This window comes from Botrytis byssoidea (assembly GCF_014898295.1).
Source record: "Botrytis byssoidea strain MUCL 94 chromosome Unknown BBYS_011, whole genome shotgun sequence".
Lineage (NCBI taxonomy): Eukaryota > Fungi > Ascomycota > Leotiomycetes > Helotiales > Sclerotiniaceae > Botrytis > Botrytis byssoidea.
Window position 1 is genome coordinate 1050055 of NW_024065852.1, and position 21679 is coordinate 1071733.

At 42.2% G+C, this 21679-nt stretch overlaps 10 protein-coding genes across 10 annotated transcripts; 6 read left to right on the forward strand and 4 right to left on the reverse strand.

Moving 5' to 3' along the window:
* Positions 1-934: 934 nt before the first annotated feature.
* On the reverse strand, positions 935-1807 carry EAE97_006346 (uncharacterized protein; the record flags this gene model as incomplete). Its single annotated transcript, XM_038876859.1, has 1 exon — positions 935-1807. One exon carries the CDS (start codon positions 1805-1807, stop codon positions 935-937), a length of 873 nt encoding a protein of 290 aa, XP_038732566.1.
* Positions 1808-4021: 2214 nt separating this feature from the next.
* EAE97_006347 (uncharacterized protein) lies at positions 4022-4220 on the forward strand (the record flags this gene model as incomplete). Its single annotated transcript, XM_038876860.1, has 2 exons — positions 4022-4050; positions 4106-4220. The coding sequence occupies 2 exons, from the start codon at positions 4022-4024 to the stop codon at positions 4218-4220; spliced, it is 144 nt and encodes a 47-aa protein (XP_038732567.1).
* Positions 4221-4806: 586 nt separating this feature from the next.
* EAE97_006348 (uncharacterized protein) lies at positions 4807-7357 on the reverse strand (the record flags this gene model as incomplete). The annotated part of the gene is made up of 10 exons (XM_038876861.1): positions 4807-4850; positions 4909-5495; positions 5550-5803; positions 5864-5932; positions 5988-6026; positions 6086-6665; positions 6728-6956; positions 7003-7120; positions 7169-7214; positions 7269-7357. 10 exons carry the CDS (start codon positions 7355-7357, stop codon positions 4807-4809), a joined length of 2055 nt encoding a protein of 684 aa, XP_038732568.1.
* A 347-nt stretch (positions 7358-7704) lies between these two features.
* Positions 7705-9916, forward strand: EAE97_006349 (uncharacterized protein). The gene is made up of 3 exons (XM_038876862.1): positions 7705-8465; positions 8515-8776; positions 8829-9916. Exons 1-3 carry the CDS (start codon positions 8134-8136, stop codon positions 9873-9875), a joined length of 1641 nt encoding a protein of 546 aa, XP_038732569.1. The 5' UTR covers positions 7705-8133; the 3' UTR covers positions 9876-9916.
* An 801-nt stretch (positions 9917-10717) lies between these two features.
* On the forward strand, positions 10718-12670 carry EAE97_006350 (uncharacterized protein; the record flags this gene model as incomplete). The annotated part of the gene is made up of 2 exons (XM_038876863.1): positions 11385-11716; positions 11783-12482. The coding sequence occupies 2 exons, from the start codon at positions 11385-11387 to the stop codon at positions 12480-12482; spliced, it is 1032 nt and encodes a 343-aa protein (XP_038732570.1).
* A 173-nt stretch (positions 12671-12843) lies between these two features.
* On the forward strand, positions 12844-13272 carry EAE97_006351 (uncharacterized protein; the record flags this gene model as incomplete). Its single annotated transcript, XM_038876864.1, has 1 exon — positions 12844-13272. The coding sequence occupies one exon, from the start codon at positions 12844-12846 to the stop codon at positions 13270-13272; it is 429 nt and encodes a 142-aa protein (XP_038732571.1).
* Positions 13273-13965: 693 nt separating this feature from the next.
* EAE97_006352 (uncharacterized protein) lies at positions 13966-15492 on the forward strand (the record flags this gene model as incomplete). Its single annotated transcript, XM_038876865.1, has 1 exon — positions 13966-15492. The coding sequence occupies one exon, from the start codon at positions 13966-13968 to the stop codon at positions 15490-15492; it is 1527 nt and encodes a 508-aa protein (XP_038732572.1).
* Positions 15493-16108: 616 nt separating this feature from the next.
* EAE97_006353 (uncharacterized protein) lies at positions 16109-16393 on the forward strand (the record flags this gene model as incomplete). Its single annotated transcript, XM_038876866.1, has 1 exon — positions 16109-16393. One exon carries the CDS (start codon positions 16109-16111, stop codon positions 16391-16393), a length of 285 nt encoding a protein of 94 aa, XP_038732573.1.
* Positions 16394-16608: 215 nt separating this feature from the next.
* On the reverse strand, positions 16609-17166 carry EAE97_006354 (uncharacterized protein; the record flags this gene model as incomplete). Its single annotated transcript, XM_038876867.1, has 2 exons — positions 16609-16738; positions 16808-17166. The coding sequence occupies 2 exons, from the start codon at positions 17164-17166 to the stop codon at positions 16609-16611; spliced, it is 489 nt and encodes a 162-aa protein (XP_038732574.1).
* A 2816-nt stretch (positions 17167-19982) lies between these two features.
* On the reverse strand, positions 19983-21479 carry EAE97_006355 (uncharacterized protein; the record flags this gene model as incomplete). Its single annotated transcript, XM_038876868.1, has 6 exons — positions 19983-20064; positions 20117-20190; positions 20248-20380; positions 20433-21178; positions 21228-21302; positions 21357-21479. 6 exons carry the CDS (start codon positions 21477-21479, stop codon positions 19983-19985), a joined length of 1233 nt encoding a protein of 410 aa, XP_038732575.1.
* Between the last annotated feature and the right edge of the window lie 200 nt (positions 21480-21679).

A 21679-nucleotide genomic window follows, 5' to 3' on the forward strand; every position in this document is an offset into this window, starting at 1 on the left:
AAAGTCTCTCAGGCGTGAGTCGAACACGCGACATCCAGATTACAATGTGCAATTACAGTCTGACGTCATAAACCAACTAGACGACCGAGAGTTGTTCGAGTAGGCTCGAATGGTCACATTTTGTTGTGTTTGTTGACAAAGACCACGAGTTTAAAAAATATAATACAATTAAATAAAATGTGGGGAGTATGAACATTGGTGTGGCTAACCCATTTGTGGCTTCTAGGCGGAAGATCACGCTACCCGTGGACTTGTTAAATCTATCCAAGGACCCATAACAACCCCCTTATGCAAAGCAAAACTTCACAATCAAAGGTACGCCTATGAAATAGAATGTCTCTTCCTCGGTCATCCTCTCTGAGACTTGGGTAAAGTTCGGGATTAGAAATTCTATTACCTGCTACCACAGTTAGAGAATAGATCAAAATTCCATGGGATCGGAGATACGATATTGTGGTCGTAGTAAAAGGCTCGACCCTTATTTCACGAAATGCTACATTATTGCTAAACTCAGGGTGATCATAATAGGATGTTGTAGTCAACATAAGTTATGAAGCAGGCTGTTCAAATTATTGGGGTCGAAGAAGAAGTCACATGGGCTTTATTTCAGTTGAAAATTGTCGAAGAGATATTTCTCTTTTCCAAAATCAACGGAATCGGCTTCAAAGTCTGATAAAAGATGTTCTTTGAGAAGAATGCGTGCCGGAAAATAGATATATTTGTTACTTTTCCGAAACTGACTACAATACAACTGCTAGCAGTCTACCTATGAACCCAAAGCTTGATCGAAAAGAGGCGAAAGAGGCAAAAGAAATAAGAATAAAACCCAAAGATCGAAAATGCAAGAACAAAACACTCATCGTCCCCAGAATCCACCAGCACACACTTCCCATCATCAACACTCAATCATCGCCACCTCTCTTAAGCAACTCATTTAATGTTGAACATCAATCGCAAAGAAGTGCACCTCAGACTTGCTGTTTCCTTGGTTATAGTTACCAGCTTTGAAGTAGCTCTTTGGGCTATCCAATTGATAAGTGTCCAATGTCTTTGCTGCACCCCCATTAATAGCCACACTCAACTTGCCTCCCTCGTAAGCAATTTCATAAGAGAACTTAGATCCAACAGCCACACTACCAACTTGGGTAACAATTTCATTACCACCATCTCTGGTTTGTTCAACACCCATCGAAATAACTCCCTTGGAGTTATAAAATAACTCGCACACAGGCTTGGAAGATACACTATCATCGATATGGATTTGACCAATGACCGTTCCGTGTGCAGAATCATCAGCAGTGACTACTTGAAGAGTAGCACTGAGTTTGTTGCTTGCAGAACCTGGACTCCAGGAACTAGGGCTGGCTTCGCGGAGCTCAGTGCGGCAATGCTTGGAGTTGGCAGTGGTGACACAGCCGGTTGATACGCCGCCTGGAACTTTCATGACGATTGATCCGTCGGTATTGGTGTAGAAATAATCTTTCGATGTGTATCCGCTGCAACCGGCGAGTTTGGAACCGGTAACAGAGTCAGGATGCCCTTGGGTACCGCTGGGGAGTTGGAGAGTCCATTTTGAAAGATCAATGTTTCCACCAGGAGCACAGGTGGGCTTCAAATTGGCGGAGAGACCGGTTCCAAGGGCTGCAGAGGTAGAAGTAGCGGTTGCAGTACCGGTAGACTTAGTACCGGAGATGGTTGCAGTGGCAGATGTTGCTTTGGTAGTAGTCTTTTGAGCTGGGGCAGCGATGGCGAGCCCGAGGAAGGGGAGGAGAACGAGTAATTGGGGAATGGTGAATTTAGAAGACATTTTGATGATAAGTTTTAGATGATTTATGATATCGAAAATAGTGAAATAAATCAAAAAGTAAAGACTGTATTCAACGAGAGTATGAAAGAAAGAATGAAGTGAAAAGAGAGCGAATTGTTATTGAATGATGATACAAAATTTCTCCCTCAGACCTCATATATATATATAATCTCCAAAACATCAAATACACACATGAGCTTTCCTGCAACTCAATAACTTCATAATTCCATCATCTAACACCAAAACCTAACACAGAATCCACCAAACCCCAACTATAGAAATCTTCCCAGTCGATTTCACTATGAAAAACAGGGGTCAAAAATCATCAGTACGAGAAGGAATCAATTCAACACAACCACACAAGCAAAATTGCCCGCTAATACGGACCTCAAAATCCCATAAGGATTTAAGGTTATATCTCACCCTAGCAGATTTGCTGACATCACAACCGCGACCGCACAATTTTTTAGTCATCGTAGCACGAAGGATCGAGGAACCGGGAATCATTTCGCGAAGAAACGCAAGTGTGTTAATAAGCGGTTGTGTGTAAGCGCTTTGTTTGAGGGTGGATGTTAAAAGATTGTGGTTGGATGCGAGGATGGAAGAATTGAGTGTGGATACGAGGAATAACTTCTTTGGAATTTGATGGAGGTTGGAATATGGAGGATGAGAGATGTGGAATCGGATGGTCTAATTTTGGGCAAGCGATGCGGGAGGAACCGTGGATGGGAAGATGATGTATGCATGGACGCGCTTGGTGCGAAAGCTACGAATTGCTAGGTGAGTTCTTGGTTGGGCTAGAGTTGAGTTGTGTTGAGTTGTAAATGATTGATTGAGTAATCGGGGTACGGCTTGTGTTGCTTTCATTGAGATTGCTAGTGATGGGAGGCGGCGAAGGATGATTCATTGAACTTACTCATCATAAGTAGGTCTGCCAATTTGTTGAATACGGGGTGTCTTTGAAAATATGAAAGTCTTGTTATACATGGTTGCATGTCCAAGTTGAATATCATGATTCTAGAAAGTATTGGAGAGATTCCATCGCCGTCAATTAAGAAACTGAAAGCCGGCATTGTTGTTGTGTAAACATAGATGGAATAGCGCTATTTTTTGACAAAAAATCAGAAAATCTACTCAATGCATAAGTGACGACTTGGATCGTCCATGAATATACAACTTTAAACCTAATACTATTGTCATAAGAATAATAGGTAAAGATTGAACTCTGTGACGTTCGTCAAAATCAGATAGACAATGCCCATTCCAACACGAACACCCTCAAATGCCAACTCACTGAGTCCGGTAAATAGAAACTGAATAGACTTGATACACATCAAAAGTAAACCATTATGCTAGAGCCGGTTAGATGTGCTTTACCATTTGTCTGCCTGTAAATGTGTCATTTCAATAAGAAGCTCAAATATCCAACTCTTACTTGGTAGGCTCTCCGTATGTATTAGCCAATCTACAAGCGACATAGTACTTCCAATTCAGCTCTGTGAACGCGCTTATCCAAACAACCTACTCGGTGACAATAGTTTGAAATTCAGCCGCGGCGTTTGATTTTCCCCATGTGGTCCATTGGGTAGCCCAGACAAAGGTCATATGATTTCGCATACATATCGCGATACTGCGCCCCCTGTTGCCTAATATTCCAACACCAACGCGTCTCCCAACATCCATTTTCTAGACAGTATGCTGCAACCGCGAGTTTGTCATCAATATATAAGTTTGATAAAACCTCTCTATGCTTGGAATTTTTCTACAAATAAAGAATATTGAATGATTTACTCGACATACCAACTTTAGAATACTCCAAACACACTTCATCAATATGGGGTAGGTCATAATGCATTTTCCCCTATGGCTGTTCTCTCTCTATCCACCCTGCTCCAAGTGTATCACTAATACATTGCACGCCCCAGTTACACACACTACTGGGAGGTTAAAGACCAAACCACATGGTCCAAAGTCTGGCCCCAACTAATTTCCGACGCAAACCTCATCATCAAGACCCTCGAAAGAAGCGCCACTCTCCTCGACGAAACAGATGGCTATTATCTCCCCACCATCGAACGCGGGATTTTTATAAAGGGACAAGACGAGCATGAAGATTCCAAATTGACCCAATATAAAAGTTTTGGCTTTAACTTTTGTAAAACCGCGCGAAAATGATACGATGCTGTTGTCGCGGCTATTCTTATGCGTGCGAAAATGCTGGCGGGGGATGGATATAGTCTATTGTGCGTATAACTTTCAATGAGGGCTGTGTTGTAAAGAATGCTAATGTTTAAACAGCTCCGATGGTGATTGGGATGACGAGTGGCAACACACTTTGAAAGATTTTGTCAAATTATGGCCAAGTGAGGAGAAGCCTACGGGAAATATCTTTGACACCGAAGAGGAGTATTGATGAGGAATCTACGAATAGAAAACTGAATGATCTTAACGGATTTTCTATTGTATGATGAGATTTCTGATGATATGTCAATAAATGAAAGAACAATGTCAGTCTTACCACGAAACAATGTTCAGGTTAACCTAGATTGACACCGCCCCGCAAGTTGAAATTTTTTTTCCAGGGTATGCCAGATAAGTGATGCCCACGATAGCAAATTCATGCAGTGACATTGCATTTAAGAGATTTGAGGTGAATTATGTTTAGCGGTATGGCGAGGAATAGATCATATCTCACCAGTCAGCTCAAATCCTAGGCGGAAATGGATAATTTAGAAAGCTGCCTGGAGCTGAAAAATTGATACCCACCGATGAAGACAAAAATCATCAAATGTTAATCAAAGTGATACTTCTCTTAAGAGCAATCAATCTTGAGGTTCGAATTTTCCCACGCCGGTTAGGTACAGATCATGTTACATTGGTTCAAATTGACTTGCCAAAAGACTATCGACTCAGTTCCATGAACATGATTCCCAATAGAGTTGCATAAAATTTGTGTATTGTACTATTCAACCACCAATGGAAAGGAAGTTCAAGGATTGTTATTGAACAGCCGCAACGGAATCCACCGCCATACGTATTTGATCTTTGAGGTGACTCTGGTCAGTGATTTCCTGACACATTATCGCAACTAGTAGACTTACCTCGCATTCCCTTCAAAGCTTCATTAGCAGTAGAGTAATTCTCCAGGGCATCCAGAATCATTTTAATGCCCTCGTGCAATTGAAATAACAGTTTATCGGTTCTCCTCCTGAGTCCATCTTCGAGTGAACTAGCTTGCTTGATTGCAAGAGTCTTGTGACAAAGCATAATCATTGAATAGCTTGCTTGCATACTGCAGCAGGCAAATATTGGCATCATGCGAGGTAGATTTGTTTGTCTAGTGCTGTTCCAGTAGGAAACATTCCTTGGATCTGAAGGCCGTGGCAATGGCAAAGCACGGAAGGATTGGGCAATGTTGAATGCGGATTGCATGCATACCTTTGACGAAAATCGACCACTGAATGGCAAGATCGGAGAGTCGAAAACAGAAATATCATCAGGTATCGGAGAGTTTAAAATGCCGGGGCTGAGCGTCAAAGTCGCTGTGGCCTGCTGTAAATTGTTGCTACAACTGCAGGCGGTACCTGGATTTTGCCCAACAGAAGGGGTGGAAGATAAGTCACAATGCTTCTTTGTGAAGACTGGCATATCGGAGAACGCACAATATCGATGGATCTTAATCCTCGCGCTTCAAGGACAGTTAGCTATCACCGCACCAAAATGGAAAAACCCAAGGGTGTACCTATTCAGCTTAATACGTGTCATCATCCGCAGACTTTTTGCGACGACGCTCTCTGATGGTTCCATATCATCCGAATTTCCATAGGACCACTTTTCTGCATTTTGAACCAGCGGCTCAATGGTTCTTTCTAACCCTGTCATTGTTTCCCAGAGTTTCAGATCATGAGATTCTGATTTTAATGATGATTCGAGATCAATCACAAATTGTGTCGCTGTGGCAATCACTCTTTGTGCTTCAAGAAAAACATCCCAAGCCTAGATTTTTGCGCTTAGCTTGCTGTAATTTTAGAAATCAAAATGTGCATTTGCACTTACATCCGAATCAGATCCAAAGGTTGGAAGTGGTGTCGTGAATCTTGGATCGGAAAGAAGAATAGAGGGCGCCTATATAGCTTTGGTCAAAACATGAAGGAATATGCGCTTGAAGAGCAATAAATACCATGCAACTCAGTATAGAGCCTTGACAAACGCAGACGTACTTTCCAGAAGTTAGCGTTGGAGCTGAAGGTAAATGTAAACCGCAGCTTGTAATCATACCGTCATCCACCATACTCGTCTATCTGATTCAGCATATACATAATCCTCTTTATCCTTTGAATGTAATCCCAAGTCCATGGCAGATACCAAAGCTTGTCCACACCTCTTGCGCATCTTCGAAATATTTCCTCGTTGGGAATATTCATAAGTACAGAGTAGCAGCAATGCGATTGTACTCTCCGTCTCCAACCTTACTTGCGGGTGGATTTTTGTGCGATATATCTGCATCTCTTGGGCGCTTAGAGCCTCCCCAGGGTCCACTATAGACTCTATCATCTCATTCTCAATCTCAACGCCATCAATCGCCAACTGAGCGAAGACCTGCGCTTGATTTCGACGTAGTATGATAGATTCTGGAGATGCGGGGCTTGGATCGTCAGGATGTGGAATTAGTGCAAGAAGTGCAGAGATCGCAAGAGTCATTGGGGAAGCAGATTGAAATTGTGGATTGCTTCTGCTATGGAATAGGATATCGCTTGGTCCTTGTACCCCGGTTTCCATTTTATCAACAGCTTGGTTGATCAAAGGGGGTGGAAGAACAGGGAAATACGGATGGATGTAAACATAATATGCGCTCAAACTACAGTGACAAAATTTGGTCAGTCATGTTACTCAATGTTTTTACCTGCTGACAGAACTTACATGTCCTCATCGTTAGCATAAGTTCTTACTAGAGGTATTTCTGCCCCCATTTGAAAGGAATCTTCTAGCACATTTTGTGGTAAGAATTCATCGTTCAATGCTACAGGTTCTTGATTCCCTTGTATGTTTGGGTCAAATGCGAAGTCCATATCAAAGTCCAATTGTTCATCTCTTTGGAGAAGACCAGCGCCGGGGGTGGCCAATGAAACCACCGGGGCAGGACCAGTAACTAATAACAGGTCAGAATAATGTTTGGCAAATACTTGGTTACTTACGGAGCTCATTTGGTGGCGATTGTTCTATACGACCTTCGCTGTTGGTGTTCTTCTTGCGTCTTCTTGCACCACCCCTCTTGCTCGGTGTATAGACGCAATCACAACCTCGATTGGCACACTGGTGACATTAACTAATGTATTTTCAACATTTCAAAGTATCACTCACATTTGCACACGGTGTTTTACCATTGCATCGAGTGCGTGCAGCACGACTGGCATTACGTTGGTAAACATCTTCTAACGATACTAGTGAAAGATAACGTTACCATTCTAGACATGCCACTTTTACAGGAGGTGCCAGAAATTTCCTGGTGGCGGGTTTCCTGTGCTGTGGGTTTGTGGTGGTGGGTATCATATTACATGTTAGTTTCCGTAAATGCTCGCTCAAACTGCAGGGGTCTTCGAGTATGAGAAAGAGTCTGAATATTGAATGGAATGGATGGTGTAGAAGTTCCGGCGTGGTGGTGGTCTTGCCGTACTCCTGTCCGTATCAATGGTTTAGATGGAGAAGAAGATCTTCAAACTTTGGATGAATACAGTTTGTCGACGACGATGACAGTGATGAAGGGGTTTGGTTTCATAAAAATTGTATCATACGATACAAATCATGGTGGATCCGTGCGCGTGTGCTTACTCATCAACGAAAATATGAGATCTTTGAGTATAATTTTTGGAAAATTACAACCTTGCCTGGGTAATCTTACTCAAAACCTTATTTCGAACCAAACTACCACCCACTTCAATGATATTATAGATTACTATATCCATTGGAGTATCCTTATCATCCACGGCAACGACAACATCTTCAATATCTCCAGAACAGGGCGACCCCAACTATGAGTAGTTCAGTGTTACTTGATGACTCGCTATCTATATACTCCGTATACCGCTACGATCAATGTGTTAACGTTACATCATTCACCGACAGATACCTTCAATGATTGATCCACAATTCCGGAGTTTATGACCTGAATGGAATCTTGACTGCGTATCGATGATGTGAATTTCCCGGCCCCTCAGTTTACCCCGCGGCCACCGGGCTGGATACCCCCATCTATGTATCTTATTAATGATAAGGTATTCAACGTATATATACATGCAATGGATCTTCATTGAGGAGTACCGCTGTTCATGACTGTCTTCAAAATGCGTCTTTCAAGTGTTGCTACATTGTTTTTCCTCGCCCGTTCGACTGCTAAGGCTCGATCGTATGTTAGTACTTTGCCACAAAATGCCCAAGGACTCTTCAATGAATCTATGGACTATCTGGATCGGGCATACGACGACAATGCTGGCTATCTTTTTGAAATGAGTGGAGCTTCTGCGTTGAGGCACGATACTAGAAGTTCAGCATGGTACGCCATTGGACTTTTGGCAAGGAACCAAGGCTCGGATGTGTCCGAAGCCGAAAAGATAATCTCCAATGTTATTGGCGGTCAATTCAAAGACCCTGAAGCGCAGTGGTGAGTTTAGTTGTATCCAGTGGTATGAGGTGTCGACTGAAAACTCTAGGTATGGGGACTATCAGAAGGAACCAGAGGAGCCAGAAGTGGGAAGCTCATATTATGCGCCGAATATATACAATTCATGGGATCCAAACTGGCGTGGGTTCATCGGAACAGCCTTTATTGTTGGTCTTGAGGAGTTTGGCTTCCTAATCTCGCCAAATGTGACTAGTCTGATGCTGGAATCATTGTACAATTCGACTGTAGGTGACAGTTATCGTGTCGGTGGAGTAGATGGCGATAATTTGTATCCTGCTTACACCAATCCTGTAAGTGCATCACCCAGCCTATGATGAATCCTTTTTATTGATCAACTACTAGTCCATAATGAGAGCTTTTGTTTCCGGATGGACTGGTCGTCGGTTTAACGACAGTAATATGACAACCGCCGGCGAGAATTATGCTCAACAAATCGTTGGCTTGTTTGACCGAGCCAACACACTTTCGGAATTCAATAGTGGCACTTACACTGGCGTATCTTTGTTCGCTATGAGTTTGTGGGCTAAGTATCTGCCAAAAGATTCTGTGATGAAACAAAGAGGTGCTTCGATGATTCAGTATACTTGGGAAGCAGTATCTGATCTGTGGCATCCTCAACTTCTGAATGTTGCTGGCCCTTGGGACCGTTCATACGGTTTTGATATGACGAGATATTTGAGCCTTCTGGCACTCCACATCTGGAACGCTGTAGGGAAGTCAAAGTCTTCAATCATCGACAAGCCGTATATTATGTCACACAATGCTGATTTTGCTTACGGTCCATTATTCGCAATATTGTCCGAATTCCACAATAGTTTAATACCAGCAAATGTGACAGATGCCCTTTTAAATTTCAAAGGAGAGCACACATTTACTTCTTCAACCTATTCGCCGCCGTTCGACTACTATCCTCGCAATATCACTGCTTGGCTTGCAAACAATATCAGCATTGGCGCTGAAACATTCAACGAAAACGTTATAGGTGGACCTGCTAAGAATCAAGGCACTTTTAACCCTGCTCTTATGCAATGGAATACTGGAAATGGAGTTGGCTGGCTCACGCTCTATGCAACAGAGATGCATGTGATTGCCGAAGCTGGTAGTGGTTCGTTGAATTTGACTTATCCGGAAGGAAATGGTACCTCAATATTTACCTTTTTGGTTTCACCATTTGCCGCGAAGAGGACTATTTCAAGCATCGAAGATATACAAGGATTGAGTCTGAACGTGTCTGGTACAATTGACATGAACTATACCTTGTCTTACGCAGGAGAGTATGGCGGCACAGGTGCCACTATTAATGATTTTGAGTATTGGAATGTAACCTTTTCAATGCCAACCGGCTCGACTGAAGTACCTCACATTCTTCTCGAGGCTGATCTTTGGTAAGTAGCGCATTCGAGGTGTGTATATATGTATATAGTCATACTCAATAGTTCAGGATGCGTCATTTAATATTACTAGCAAATCTTGCTCATTATTGAAAATCATAGCATGCGACCAATGAGTTTAGGCAAATTTGATACTTGAGAATATATGCGAGAGAGATATAATGAATAGGAAATCGCATGCAATACCATCATCTATTGTTATCGGTTCATTGTTATTATTGCTAATTTTGATTTTGTAGTACACACCCGTTCGGTTTCCTATGACGACTTTCCTATCAGTCGACAGGAGTTACTAGAATCATTGAGTTACCCCACGATCAGAATAATGACCCCATCAAATCCACAGATGCAAGATCTAATAACACTGATTGCTAAATCTAAGCTGTTAACGTTTGAAATCATCTCATTGATGGAAATGAATGAAGTATTTCGATCCAGTTGAATGTTCCAATGGATTGAGGAGGTGAGAGCTGAATGTCAGAGTGCACTGCCTCTGGACCATGAATGGGAAAGTGGCTGTGTTCCAGAAGTCGGCATATCACCATGCATTTTATTTCCAATCACTGAATAACTTGTCAGCTTTTGCGCATGTCGTGTTTCATTGTACTTAGCCGTGGTTGAAACTATTGGGTCAAGATTGCGCGAGTGCCTGTAGCGCTTACCTCCAGTGCCTCTCTGATAGTGCATCATAATGTGTCAGATGGATAGCATGCAACCATCGTTGTGCGCTCAGCTTTGATATAAATTGACAGACACGTTTTTTGGAAACCGAGCACATTATCCTTCCCACAATAGCAAGACATATAGAGAGAAAGACCATTGCTGCATCATTTCAACCTCGTGGAAGCTGTCGGTGGCATCGCAAGTGTTACAGGGGTGGTAGGATTTATCGGACAAATCGCATGTGGCTGTAAGGTCGTCAAAGAAATCATCGGCGACATTAAAAACGCACCTAAAGACATCATAAGGCTTGCGGAGTGTATAAAAAGTATCGAAGAGAGCTCGACCGAAGTTCTACGACAGCATGAACAACTAAAAACTCATTATGGATTGCAGGATATACCTGCGGCTGGAGCACATATGCTTGAAGCCATTAAATCTGTCGAAAACAAGCTCTCTTCATCCGCAGAAATTTTTGGCAATTCAGCGACGGGCTCCAAGAATAAGTGGAAACAATTCTGGAATCGACTGAAATATGCCGCAAATAAAGAAGAGATTAAAGAATTGATGCAGTGGGTTGATAGTACCACACAACAAGTTACGCTGGTCCAACAAAATTTGTCAAGGTATGTAAAGAAATACTCACTACCTATTACTTACATTTACTGACTTCTTCAGAATTATTCAACTCGAACAAAGTGACTTATTGAAGGAGATGAGTACCAACATTATGGCAGTTCCGCATGTTATTCATGATTCGAGAGATGCAATCATAACAGCATAGCAAAAGCAAACAGAAACACTTCGCTCGGAAATGCAGAAAAGTCAAAGTCACTTAGTATAAATTATGTCAACGACTATAGCTACCAAAGCATTGGAAGAGGTTCGTGAGGATCTGTTAGCGAGCTTAAAAGGAGCCATGGAGGAATGCATCGAAGCACAACGTTTAGATTTTGGACCTCAAGTCCAATTTCTTGTTGGCAAGTGTTTGCAGCGCGATTTGCCAGTACATTCAGCCAGACTTGCAGAGAAACCAGGGAATGATGTCGCTGTGTCTCTTTCGAGCTCAACTCAATGTTATTTTACGCCGACGTTTTACCATGCTCCATCAACACCCGATAAGATGCAGCGGAGGAAGAAAGGAAAGAACCTCATTTCGTCAACATTCTACAATTACAGGTTCCTCGGGATTGATGTATCCATCTCAGTCTCATCGTATTCCAATGGTCAATATTAATTCTCAAGGTCATCTTCGGGCTCATGCGATCTATCTTCGACTTCAGTATCTATCTTCCTCAAGATATCCTGGGCGAGAAGGGGTCTCGATCTGCGATATGAGATGCCTAGTGTACCTTATTCTCGCGAAAGTTTTATTTCCCTTAGACCGTATTACATTCACGCGAAGGGTAGTAAATTTCATAAAGCAGCCATGGAATTTGACGTCGACACGGCTCGAAAATTAATTGAACAAGGAAGAGCTTCCCCACTGGATGGAATCGAGGGCTTTGACGATTTACTGCGATTTGAAGAGTGGGAGATAGGTCTTGCGATCAACGATCTATATATTGAATGGATGGTATTTGTTCTTAGGTACCAAGTCAATAGATATTACAATATTGATGTGTTTCTTTTCTTCTTGCATGACAGCATTTCCGAGGCAAACGAGTCAATGGATGAGATTACGCATCTATGTTTGGAATCTTCGCAGGAGTGCCTTCTCCAGGACCCGGACATGCCTCTTTTGCTGTTGCATACGGATCATTTGTCGCCAGAACAAAGTCGGCGAATAATGCACCTCAGAAATTATGAACCGTTGATTGACTGGAACTGCCACGAGTTCCCAAGCCATCCCGGTTTATATTTTGAGAATAGCCGTCAACTTTTCGAGAATCCTCAAGGAGATGGATTGGAGGCTGCTCTAGATAGAGGTGTAGATATATCTTAATCTCTGACCAGGGAGTGTCCAGACTTTGTACTGGAATTCTCGGTGGAGAAAATCCATCTTTGGTATTAGTCCTGGAATTCATCAACGATTACAGTGGGCCAAGAAGCAGAGAAGAATTTATCTATTGCTGCAGCAGTCGGCTCGAGATACTGATCAAGCAAGGTCATAAATTGAACGAAGGTGAAATGATCTCACATATGATTCCTTCACTCGTACGGTCCTATGTTACACTGCAGTCAATTACGCTATTCAAACCGGAGCTTGGAAGCACCTCCTTGAAATGCTTTCTCAGATAGGATGGAATGAAAGAATAATTCAAGAGTTGTATGACGAAGAGACCTTAATAGGAGTTTCTACCTTGATGGAAGGCTTACAATACCACACGATCGAGAACGCACGGGAAGAATTCCTGCAGCGCCTGCTTAATGGTGATGATTACTCCTACTTGAATACTATAGAACTGTCAGCGGAACTAGCTGCAAGCCCATACTATATTTCTGAGGCTATCAGCCATGCCCGTCTTCAATGCTCAGATAAAATCGACATACCGGAGTCGTGGCCAGAAGAAGAAATTGCCATGGAATCGATCTCCGAGAAAGATCTCATTATGCCATGGTGCTTAAACTTTTTTTCTTTGACAGAAAAGTATTGGTGTTATTACACGTGCATTCATTATGGCCAATACCACACAAAATGTCATGTTTCTCGAAAGGAGTGGCGTCCACGTTATGCTGATATGCGGCTCGTCGAAATGGTGGAGGATATGGAAAGCGATGATAATAGTGACTAGCGCTAGTTGAGGGTAATAAGAGCCTTTCTTTAAGCTTAAAATTGCACCAATCCCCTGTTCACACTTTTGTTTGTTTGATTTGTCAATCAATTCAGAGTAGCATCACTAGTAGCGACCACCGATACCTCGAGTATCATTCACAGACCATAGGTTCAAGGATAGTAGGAATTTCGAATAGATTCCTGATTCTTTTCACAGTACTTATATGTTAAAGAGTCGTTTGAAACCATATTTTTATGAGGTTCTAACAGAATTGGCATCTAACCAATCTTATATCTGTAGCTGTTTTGATCGTATGCCTACTGCTGCTCTCATGCAATCAGCAAACAACTTGTTTTAAAGCCTGGGCTGCAGTTTGATATATAAGGATTGAAATCATACTAAGTGGATTCACTTCCAAAAATAATTGCCATGCACATTCCAACATATCCTGTGGCAGTGTAAGAATCACGTGATTGTAATTCGGTGAATGTAGCAAGCCAAATCTCACTGCGTATGGTACCTAGGTACCTACTTAGCGTAGGATTGCGGTGATAATAATAAATAGGTGGTCTCTTCTTCCCAAATCCTCTTCTCGTTCTTGTCCTTTTACAAGTTTTTGGCAACTTTTCGTTTCTTTACACAAGATACACTCAATCTCGGTAGTTTGGTAGCTCTGATCAACTCTATTTTCCTAAATTGCAGCATTTCGCCATGCATCGCGCACTTCTCCTCCCCGAAATTGTTGCAACAATTCTGGAGACAAACAGTTCAATCCCTGGCTTCCTTCATACTTGTCTCTTTGTCTCCAAAACATTCTCGGAAGAATCATGTAGAATCCTGTGGTACTCATGCGGAGCTTATTGCTTTGCTGAACAGGGGACGCCTAGTATCAAACATCTCGCTCAAATAGCTATTCAAGATACTGAGAGAGCGCAGTACTACGCCGATTTTATACACGTGCTTGAATTTGCGGAAGAAGAAAGTGAAGAAGAAGAGGAGGAGAATGAGGGTGGTGATGAGGTTTATCTCGATGAAGCAAGATGGCATAAAGAGCTCACTTCCTTGCAATTTCCTCAGTTGAAAGACTTCAGCCTTCACGAATCCGACAACGCAACTGAATTGAATACGGGAGAATTCATCAGTCACTACGTGCAACCGAACATAGAGAGTTTCACGGTGTACCAAGGAAGCCGCATTTCCGACGCTTTGTTTGACAAACTAACACAATCTTGCCCAAGACTAAAATCTCTACATCTCAGCAAAATAAGCTCAAGTGATCTATCCAAAGATGGACTCATTCGATTTTTGGATAGAGCGGATACACTGACAGCCCTCGTCATTCAAACTGGGGTTTACGATAGTTGGTCCTACGAGGCATTTGAAGCCATAACCAAGCTTCCAAATCTGACCTACATTGAGATTCCTGATATTCAGAACAATTGGATTGACTCTGTCAGTCGTGCCAACCCTTCTACTCCCTTGTTTCCAAAATTGGGAGTCCACTTGAGTACCGGCATTTCCGAGCGTAATTTAGAATGCTTGGCTCAACATGTCCCCAAATTGGAGGATCTATCCATCACTTTACAAAATCTGCCTCCATCGCTCAGAATCCTCGCATCTGCATCGAATTTCTCACATCTCACGAATCTGAAAGTCGAATTTGGACCACGGAATCGAATCAGCGGCAGCGATCTTCTACTCCTTGCAAGAAACTGCCCTTTACTATCTTCGCTATCGCTTGGGGTAGTTGACGATGACGCGTTTTCTCCACCGGGTCCTGCCTCTCGTCCTTCTACTACCGGTATTACTGATGATGTTATTGACGAGGTCGCTCAAGCACTAGGAGAAAGTATCATCTCTTTGAGTATCATTTTTGACCGCTCCGATTTGCTTACGTGGAGCTCCATTCTTTCTCTAGCTCAGTATTGTTACAATCTAGGAGATTTGGCAATATCCTGCAACTTTGACTGGCAAGAGGCTATGAGTGGCACGTTCAAACACACTTTTCCTGCTCTCGAAAATCTGGATTTTATGTTCGATTACTATCTAAGGGAATCGCATGTTCAAGATCTCGACCATACAACGGTCCAAAGCTGCGCACAGAAAATGTTTGAGTTGGCCCCAAAACTATCGTTGTTCTGGATTGATGGTGCGAACGAAGTTGACAACGCCTGGGAGTCGGCTGTTCAGAGCATGTCTTACGATACTTTTAGTTCCCCCAAGGTCGTGGAGAATTAATTTCATAACAGTTATGTGAAAAGCCTTCTTTGCACAGTAAATTATCGGGAATTGCAAAGAATGATTGAGCAGCGCTCAAGCGCTCATGTATACAGAGATGTCTGACTAGTCATTTGAAAGACTGGCAGTCAATAGTATGTGGCTAGGTAGTGGAACAAATTTGACCAGTCGGTAAGATGAATGTTCAAGTGTTTGTAATGCTTGGTAGCGGAAATGTTAGATCGATCATTTCCAGAGAAGAAGAAACCGCGAAAACTTATGTATATGTGGTCAGATCAGATGCCAAGGTAGATTTTTCAGATCTTAGCTAGCAATATGAGCAAAAAGACTGATAAGTTTCATCTCTTAATCTTTTCTACGGACGTTTCGACGTCAGACATGCAATAGTGAGGGTGTAGATTCGTGAGATGATGAGAGGCTTGGATTTGAGTATAGCTTTTCAACCATTGTCTCAAACCCCTTGAAAGTATGGAAATATTCATTTCATACTAAGTAATCAGATTATGAATCTCATCGAACATCAATTGTCGTTCAAATTGCTCCTTATCTTTCGCACTTTGAAGGCTTACGACTGCTAGAATTTTTTCAAATAGATGCCTGTGAGAAAAAAGGCTCAATGGATCCCCTTATTTCCGGTTCATCAACAAATCCCACAATACTCGTCGTTTCTAGACAATTAATGCTTCAAAATTACATCGAAGGACTGAGAAGTAGACTGCTCGAAAACGGAAGACATAAATCTGAGCTTTACCAGACCCGTGGCGCAGACCCACCAGAATTTTTCAAGTCCGACCAGATTCTTTCCACAGGCGCCGGACACTTGTGGAATCAACTTATAACAACAATTCTACTTCATACTCAGCAAGACAAGGATATTAAGGGTGCAAATGAGCGCCTTTAAGTATTGATGCTATCTGTAAAACCAAACTTCTAGTAAACCCAATCCTAACCTAACCAGTATGCAATTTCTCTCCACTTAAACGAAACAACCCTCCAATGCCAAAATTCTTCTTATGAAGATACAACAGAAACAAAATCAAATAGAACACTCCCCGAATCTCATCTCCAAATTCAAAAGACAATTAGACTGTCAAAAGCGACGGATTAGTCCGTTATCTATGGATTCTTTGCCTTCCAGGTGTCGAGCGATGATTGGCAAACAGTGACGGCAGTCAAGTGACCTTGGTCAACAGTTCCGCCAAGTTGAGTGCATGCGGTGTTAGCTGCCTTACGGTTCTTGACGCATCTGTTTTCACTAGTTAGTCACCAAACTCATTACATCTCTCCTAAAAGAAGAAAACTCGGAAATACATACGCTTGATAACCGTTAACACACTTAGTCTTGATCTGTGTTCTCTTCGTCTTATCCTTTGATTTAGTGAAATCGGTAAGCGAAGTCGAGGGACAAGCAGTTTGTCCCTTGTGGGCGGCAGCAGTGGCGTCCGCCATCTTTTTCTTGAGATCATTGTATTTCTTTGTGGCGGCATCATCTTTGGTCTTGTCGCCTGTCATGACGGGTCTTGGCTCGTTACATGTTTGGCCATCGCGACCGAAGAGCTGGGTAGGGTCTGAATCTATGGTAGAGATCTCAGCGGGAGATGAGGTAGGGGCCGCGGAGACGATGGCGGGGAGGAAAAGGAGGAGAGCGGAGGCGACGATTGGAGAGAGCTTCATTTTGATTGTTGTTTAAGAAACGAAAGATAAACTTAATGATAGTGTTTTGAACTGAGAGTAAAGACTGAAGTGAAGAGAATGCTGTGTAAGAAATTTATGTTGTAGCAGAGATATTTGATGATATTTATATGATCTGTGTGATGAGGAAGGCCATGGAGATTCCACAGCTTAGCACGTATAAACCTCACTTAGTGCTCAGTAGGAAGTTCCTTCACGAATGTGCCTCAAAGCCAAGAAAGAAGGACTCAGGTATGTCACTAAGCATAAAATTCAAGTGTTACATTGTTCTCCCAAAGAAATGAATCTGACTGATCCTCTGAGGAATGCCCCGCATAGCCACCAAGCCGAGATACTCACTCGCGGTACTTACTGGGTGTTTCAGACTTTGAAATACGAGGTATCTGCAGGAATTACTAGCTTTATAGTAATGAATAGATACACATATATTCTCAATGATCATAAATATTAGCAAGGGAGGACTCAGTGGAAATGATTACAGAGCTCGCCCTCGCCCAATCTGTTTACACTGCCTGATAAAACAGAATTAATAACAATTTAAATATTTGTATAGAGGCTCAAGGCTAGAAAAGAGGGAATAGCTTCAACTTCAACCGTGATTCTTGCTGTATGACTAGAGAAGGACTAGTCAAAAATATTCCTGTGACAACTCGCGCAACAGTTTTGCCTCCGGTTGAAAGCAGGCATACTCGGCAGATTGAAGAGCAAGGTAGTAGAAGATCCCGATTCTATTAAAAACTTATTCTGAATGTCAAGATCAAATTAAGTCATTAATGCGTTGTAATACCGTCAGTATCAAATGGAACATGTATGTCATCGAATCCATTGGAGGTATGTATGTACGAATGAAATCTCCGTACATGTGAGCCCTTGTCCCCTCGCCTGCCGAGTTCCGAAATCAGATTAAGAGATTTAATCCTATGTGAGAATTTAAATTTCAGAGGGCCGAAACTTCACTCATGACCGTCATATCATCTGTTTTCGTTAGGTGTACGATTACAGGCTTACGGGTGATGTAACGTTCATGTGAGAGGACCCCATAAATATGATAAGCTTATATAAATAGCCCTAAAGTACAGTCAGCCCGAGCCCCAACCCTGAATAATAAGGATGCGAAGGATTTTCAGAGCATGAAAGGAGGAATAAATGAAAAACAAAGTTTATTTTAAGGTTAAAGATTCAAAACAATTCGCCGGTCGGAGTTAAGACGTGAATGTGGTTTTTAGTTCTCTATTGAGAATGTGAGGGATATTCATTACACGTATTTTTTTCAATAATGAAAATCAACAAGAAGATTCCGGATTGAAAGCTTCACAGAAAATCCGAAAACTCATTTTTCTATTGTTGGTTCCCCCAAAGAAATACTCGACGTCATTTGGGCCTAAATCGTAGTGCGTGTGTAGTGTTCCCAGACGTATCGCAAATTTTCGCTTGCGTTCGTTACTCTTCAATCTACGATTCCCCGGATTTGAATACCAGTGCTCAACCTTCAATATCTCGTCGGAGGAAATATTAGAGTTTTTAAAGAGTACACCTGAAGAAGTCGTGCGGATATTCAATGGATAAAAAGGACACAGGGCATAGGCTTGGAAGATCTAATACCAAGACGTGTGAGCGTATTCAAATTCATACCAATCTTAAGCCTGCCTGATACAGCTCTTACGAGTGTCCCTTGAACTTATCAAATATAATGTCGAAAGTACCAATACGGTTGAAACTGTGAGAATCATAGTGAGTGACCTTGTATTAGATCCTCTGTAGTGTATTTTAGCGAGGTCGCTAAGTTAGTAGCTTTTCTCGATTTGAGAATTTCTGAACATGATTTTACCTGTGTAGATTAAATACATATGATGGCATCAACCTCTTAGCACAGAAGGTATAGAGAAAATCCCTTCCTACCCTAATCTCAGTTTAAGTAAACAAATAATTTTCAGTACCTCTTCTCAAGCACCTCACACTATTGAATTTATCGCTCTCACCTATCACTTTTTATTTTGGCCTGTTTTAAATAATGGAACGTTTACTGATTTAGGTAGATATAATAGAAATGAAACAGATCTTCAATATTAACCTGATTGTGTTAAAAGATTCATAGCTTCTTTGGAGGCTCTGTCTGCCATCCAGTAAACCCATCCTCTTTTCATATCCAGGTTGATGTTTCCCCAGCAAGATTTGTACTAAATCACTATTTGTATACCAATATGCTAAAATTTCGCGAAGTTGGCGACTAGCAAATGAAGTGGTGGTAATAAGCTTAATTATTCGTATGTGTAAATTCCACTACCAATTTATAAACAAACAGTCAAAACTTAAGAAGTATGTTCACTCGCGTAAGTCTGACCGATAGGAGAGAGCGAAGATATCTGGCATTGGTATCTATGCACTTGTTCAGTTTACAACACGTCTAATCAGGGACGTGTCGGAGTGCGGAAATGTGGAGACCATGTTAGTGGGAAGTGAGCAACATTACGAGATCATGTAATTAAAAGCATTGGTGGAGTGGCGCGTGCTTTGAATGCAATTTCAGCAATTTCAACGGTCGACACTGATCAAGGAGTTGGAATTTCGGAGCCATACCAATAAATTCTGAATATTTAGAGTTACAATGGAAAGACAGCATATATGGCTCAATTGTGTATTCGAGTAACACGCGCTGCTATAATGATGTGTTACATACTTCCATGTGGCAGAAAACATCATTTCCGTCGACGAGCGGATCTTAAAGGGTCTTTGAGATAGTGGTGGCTACTTCGCGTCCGTTCTTCGACTTTGTTCATGGCATAACTTCCTCACTCGTTCTATTCCATCACACTCTCCATCCATGGATACACTGCCGAATTGGCCATTGGGTAACCCATGTGTAAGGCACCAGGAAAGAAACTAACAGTGTTAATGAACAACCAACGATTTTATAGATGAATCTTTGACTTACCGAGCTTCTTTTGGTGTTCCATGTTCAAACAGTAGTTGCGAATCTTCGATCGGCATCAAACCGTCTAAAGTACCCTATCAGATGAGCTGTCAGTCATGCCGTATGGCACACATATGCAATCAGAACCCTACATTTATGAGCAACAGTCTTGTCGAAGGCTTATCAATTACTCCGCTTTCAAGTAGTGAGAATTTCTTTTGGACGTTGGTCCTGAATTCTTCTATGGAGGTATACCCGTGCTTTAATGCCATAGCTGGACCAAGTCTAGGAGATGTCAGATTGCATTTCTCCAGGCTCCTGGAAACAAAAAACTTACTGGAAAGGATACTCATGTCCTTCAGCTTTTTCAAGCCAATCTTTACCGAAGAAGTAATGAACAGCAGCGCCTTGTGCAACAACTCCTCTCAGTTGATCTTTATGCGTATGAGCCAGTCTGACGGCATAATATCCACCAGCACTGAGACCCCATACCATCACGTGGCTCATATCAAATCTGTCTCCTAGTTTCATCCACTCCAAAATACTTGTCCACAATCTATCAGGAGCTGAAGGGTCACTTGGATCAGAAGGGCAGTCAGCCGTCCCTGGAATCTCCGCAATGACACATGCCCAACCGCGACTGATAAACTCATCGCTTCGAACTGTATTGTCCGGTCGATATCCATCGAGTCCAGTCAAGAGAAGAACCACAGGCACTTTCGAATTTTTGGTAGCGGGAGGATATCTCACATAAACAGGTATCGAGAGTTCATCTTGCTCTTTCGCATGTTTATGTTCAATCAAAATCTCTTCTACTGGGCAGTCCCATTTTGTGGCAGCTTTCATATACACCTCTTTTTGGGCTTCCCATGCTTTCCATTTGACTTGGGAACTTATCTTCGGAAATCTGCCGATGTATGGAAATCTTGCAATTCGATATACGCAAGCGGCTCGTAGATAGAGCTCTGATGCCGAAGCTTGACCACCAGAAGCCACCGACTCATCTCCTTGAGCAGTAAGCTTTTCGGCGATCGGAAAGAAGGCTTCAGTGAAGGCATCACCATATCCATCATTTATGTTGTTCTGAGAATTGTCAGTCATCGAAAAGTGGAAACGAGTGTGGAAGGCTCACAGCAATTAGATGCTCAAAGATGGGTTCAAAATCTTCAAATTTTCCGTCATGGAAAGGATATACACTCTTCGTGCACTATGAGATGTGAGCATCATTGCCGTGATCATACCAACCTTGGGAAGTATGTACGGGAAATTTCCACTTTGTCTCCCACAATGCCTTGACACCCTCATGATGAGGGAGCTTCGCCTCAAATTTGTCACCCAACGTCCACGTTCTTCCATTCCCGAGTTCCGTTGCTTGAGGTGGCATCTTGATTGTTTTCGAGCTTGGTGTTACATGAGTTTAAGAGGTATCAAAAATTCCTTCTGTCTACCTTTTATGTGTGAAGAAACATCGAGCCCGATTCAGTAAAATAGTCGGCCAATGATAGGGGGAACAGTGTTCGGACTCTGTGGGGAAGTCCGTGCTCTTGTTGGCCAATTCGAGATCTCCTTTGATCTGCACAAGGT

Excerpts from the sequence above, each read along its gene's own strand:
- EAE97_006349 (XM_038876862.1), top strand. The coding sequence starts at position 8,134 with ATGACTGTCTTCAAAATGCGTCTTTCAAGTGTTGCTACATTGTTTTTC. Across the intron at positions 8,466-8,514 it reads AAAGACCCTGAAGCGCAGTG|GTATGGGGACTATCAGAAGG; the intron begins GTGAGTTTAGTT and ends TGAAAACTCTAG. Across the intron at positions 8,777-8,828 it reads ATCCTGCTTACACCAATCCT|TCCATAATGAGAGCTTTTGT; the intron begins GTAAGTGCATCA and ends ATCAACTACTAG.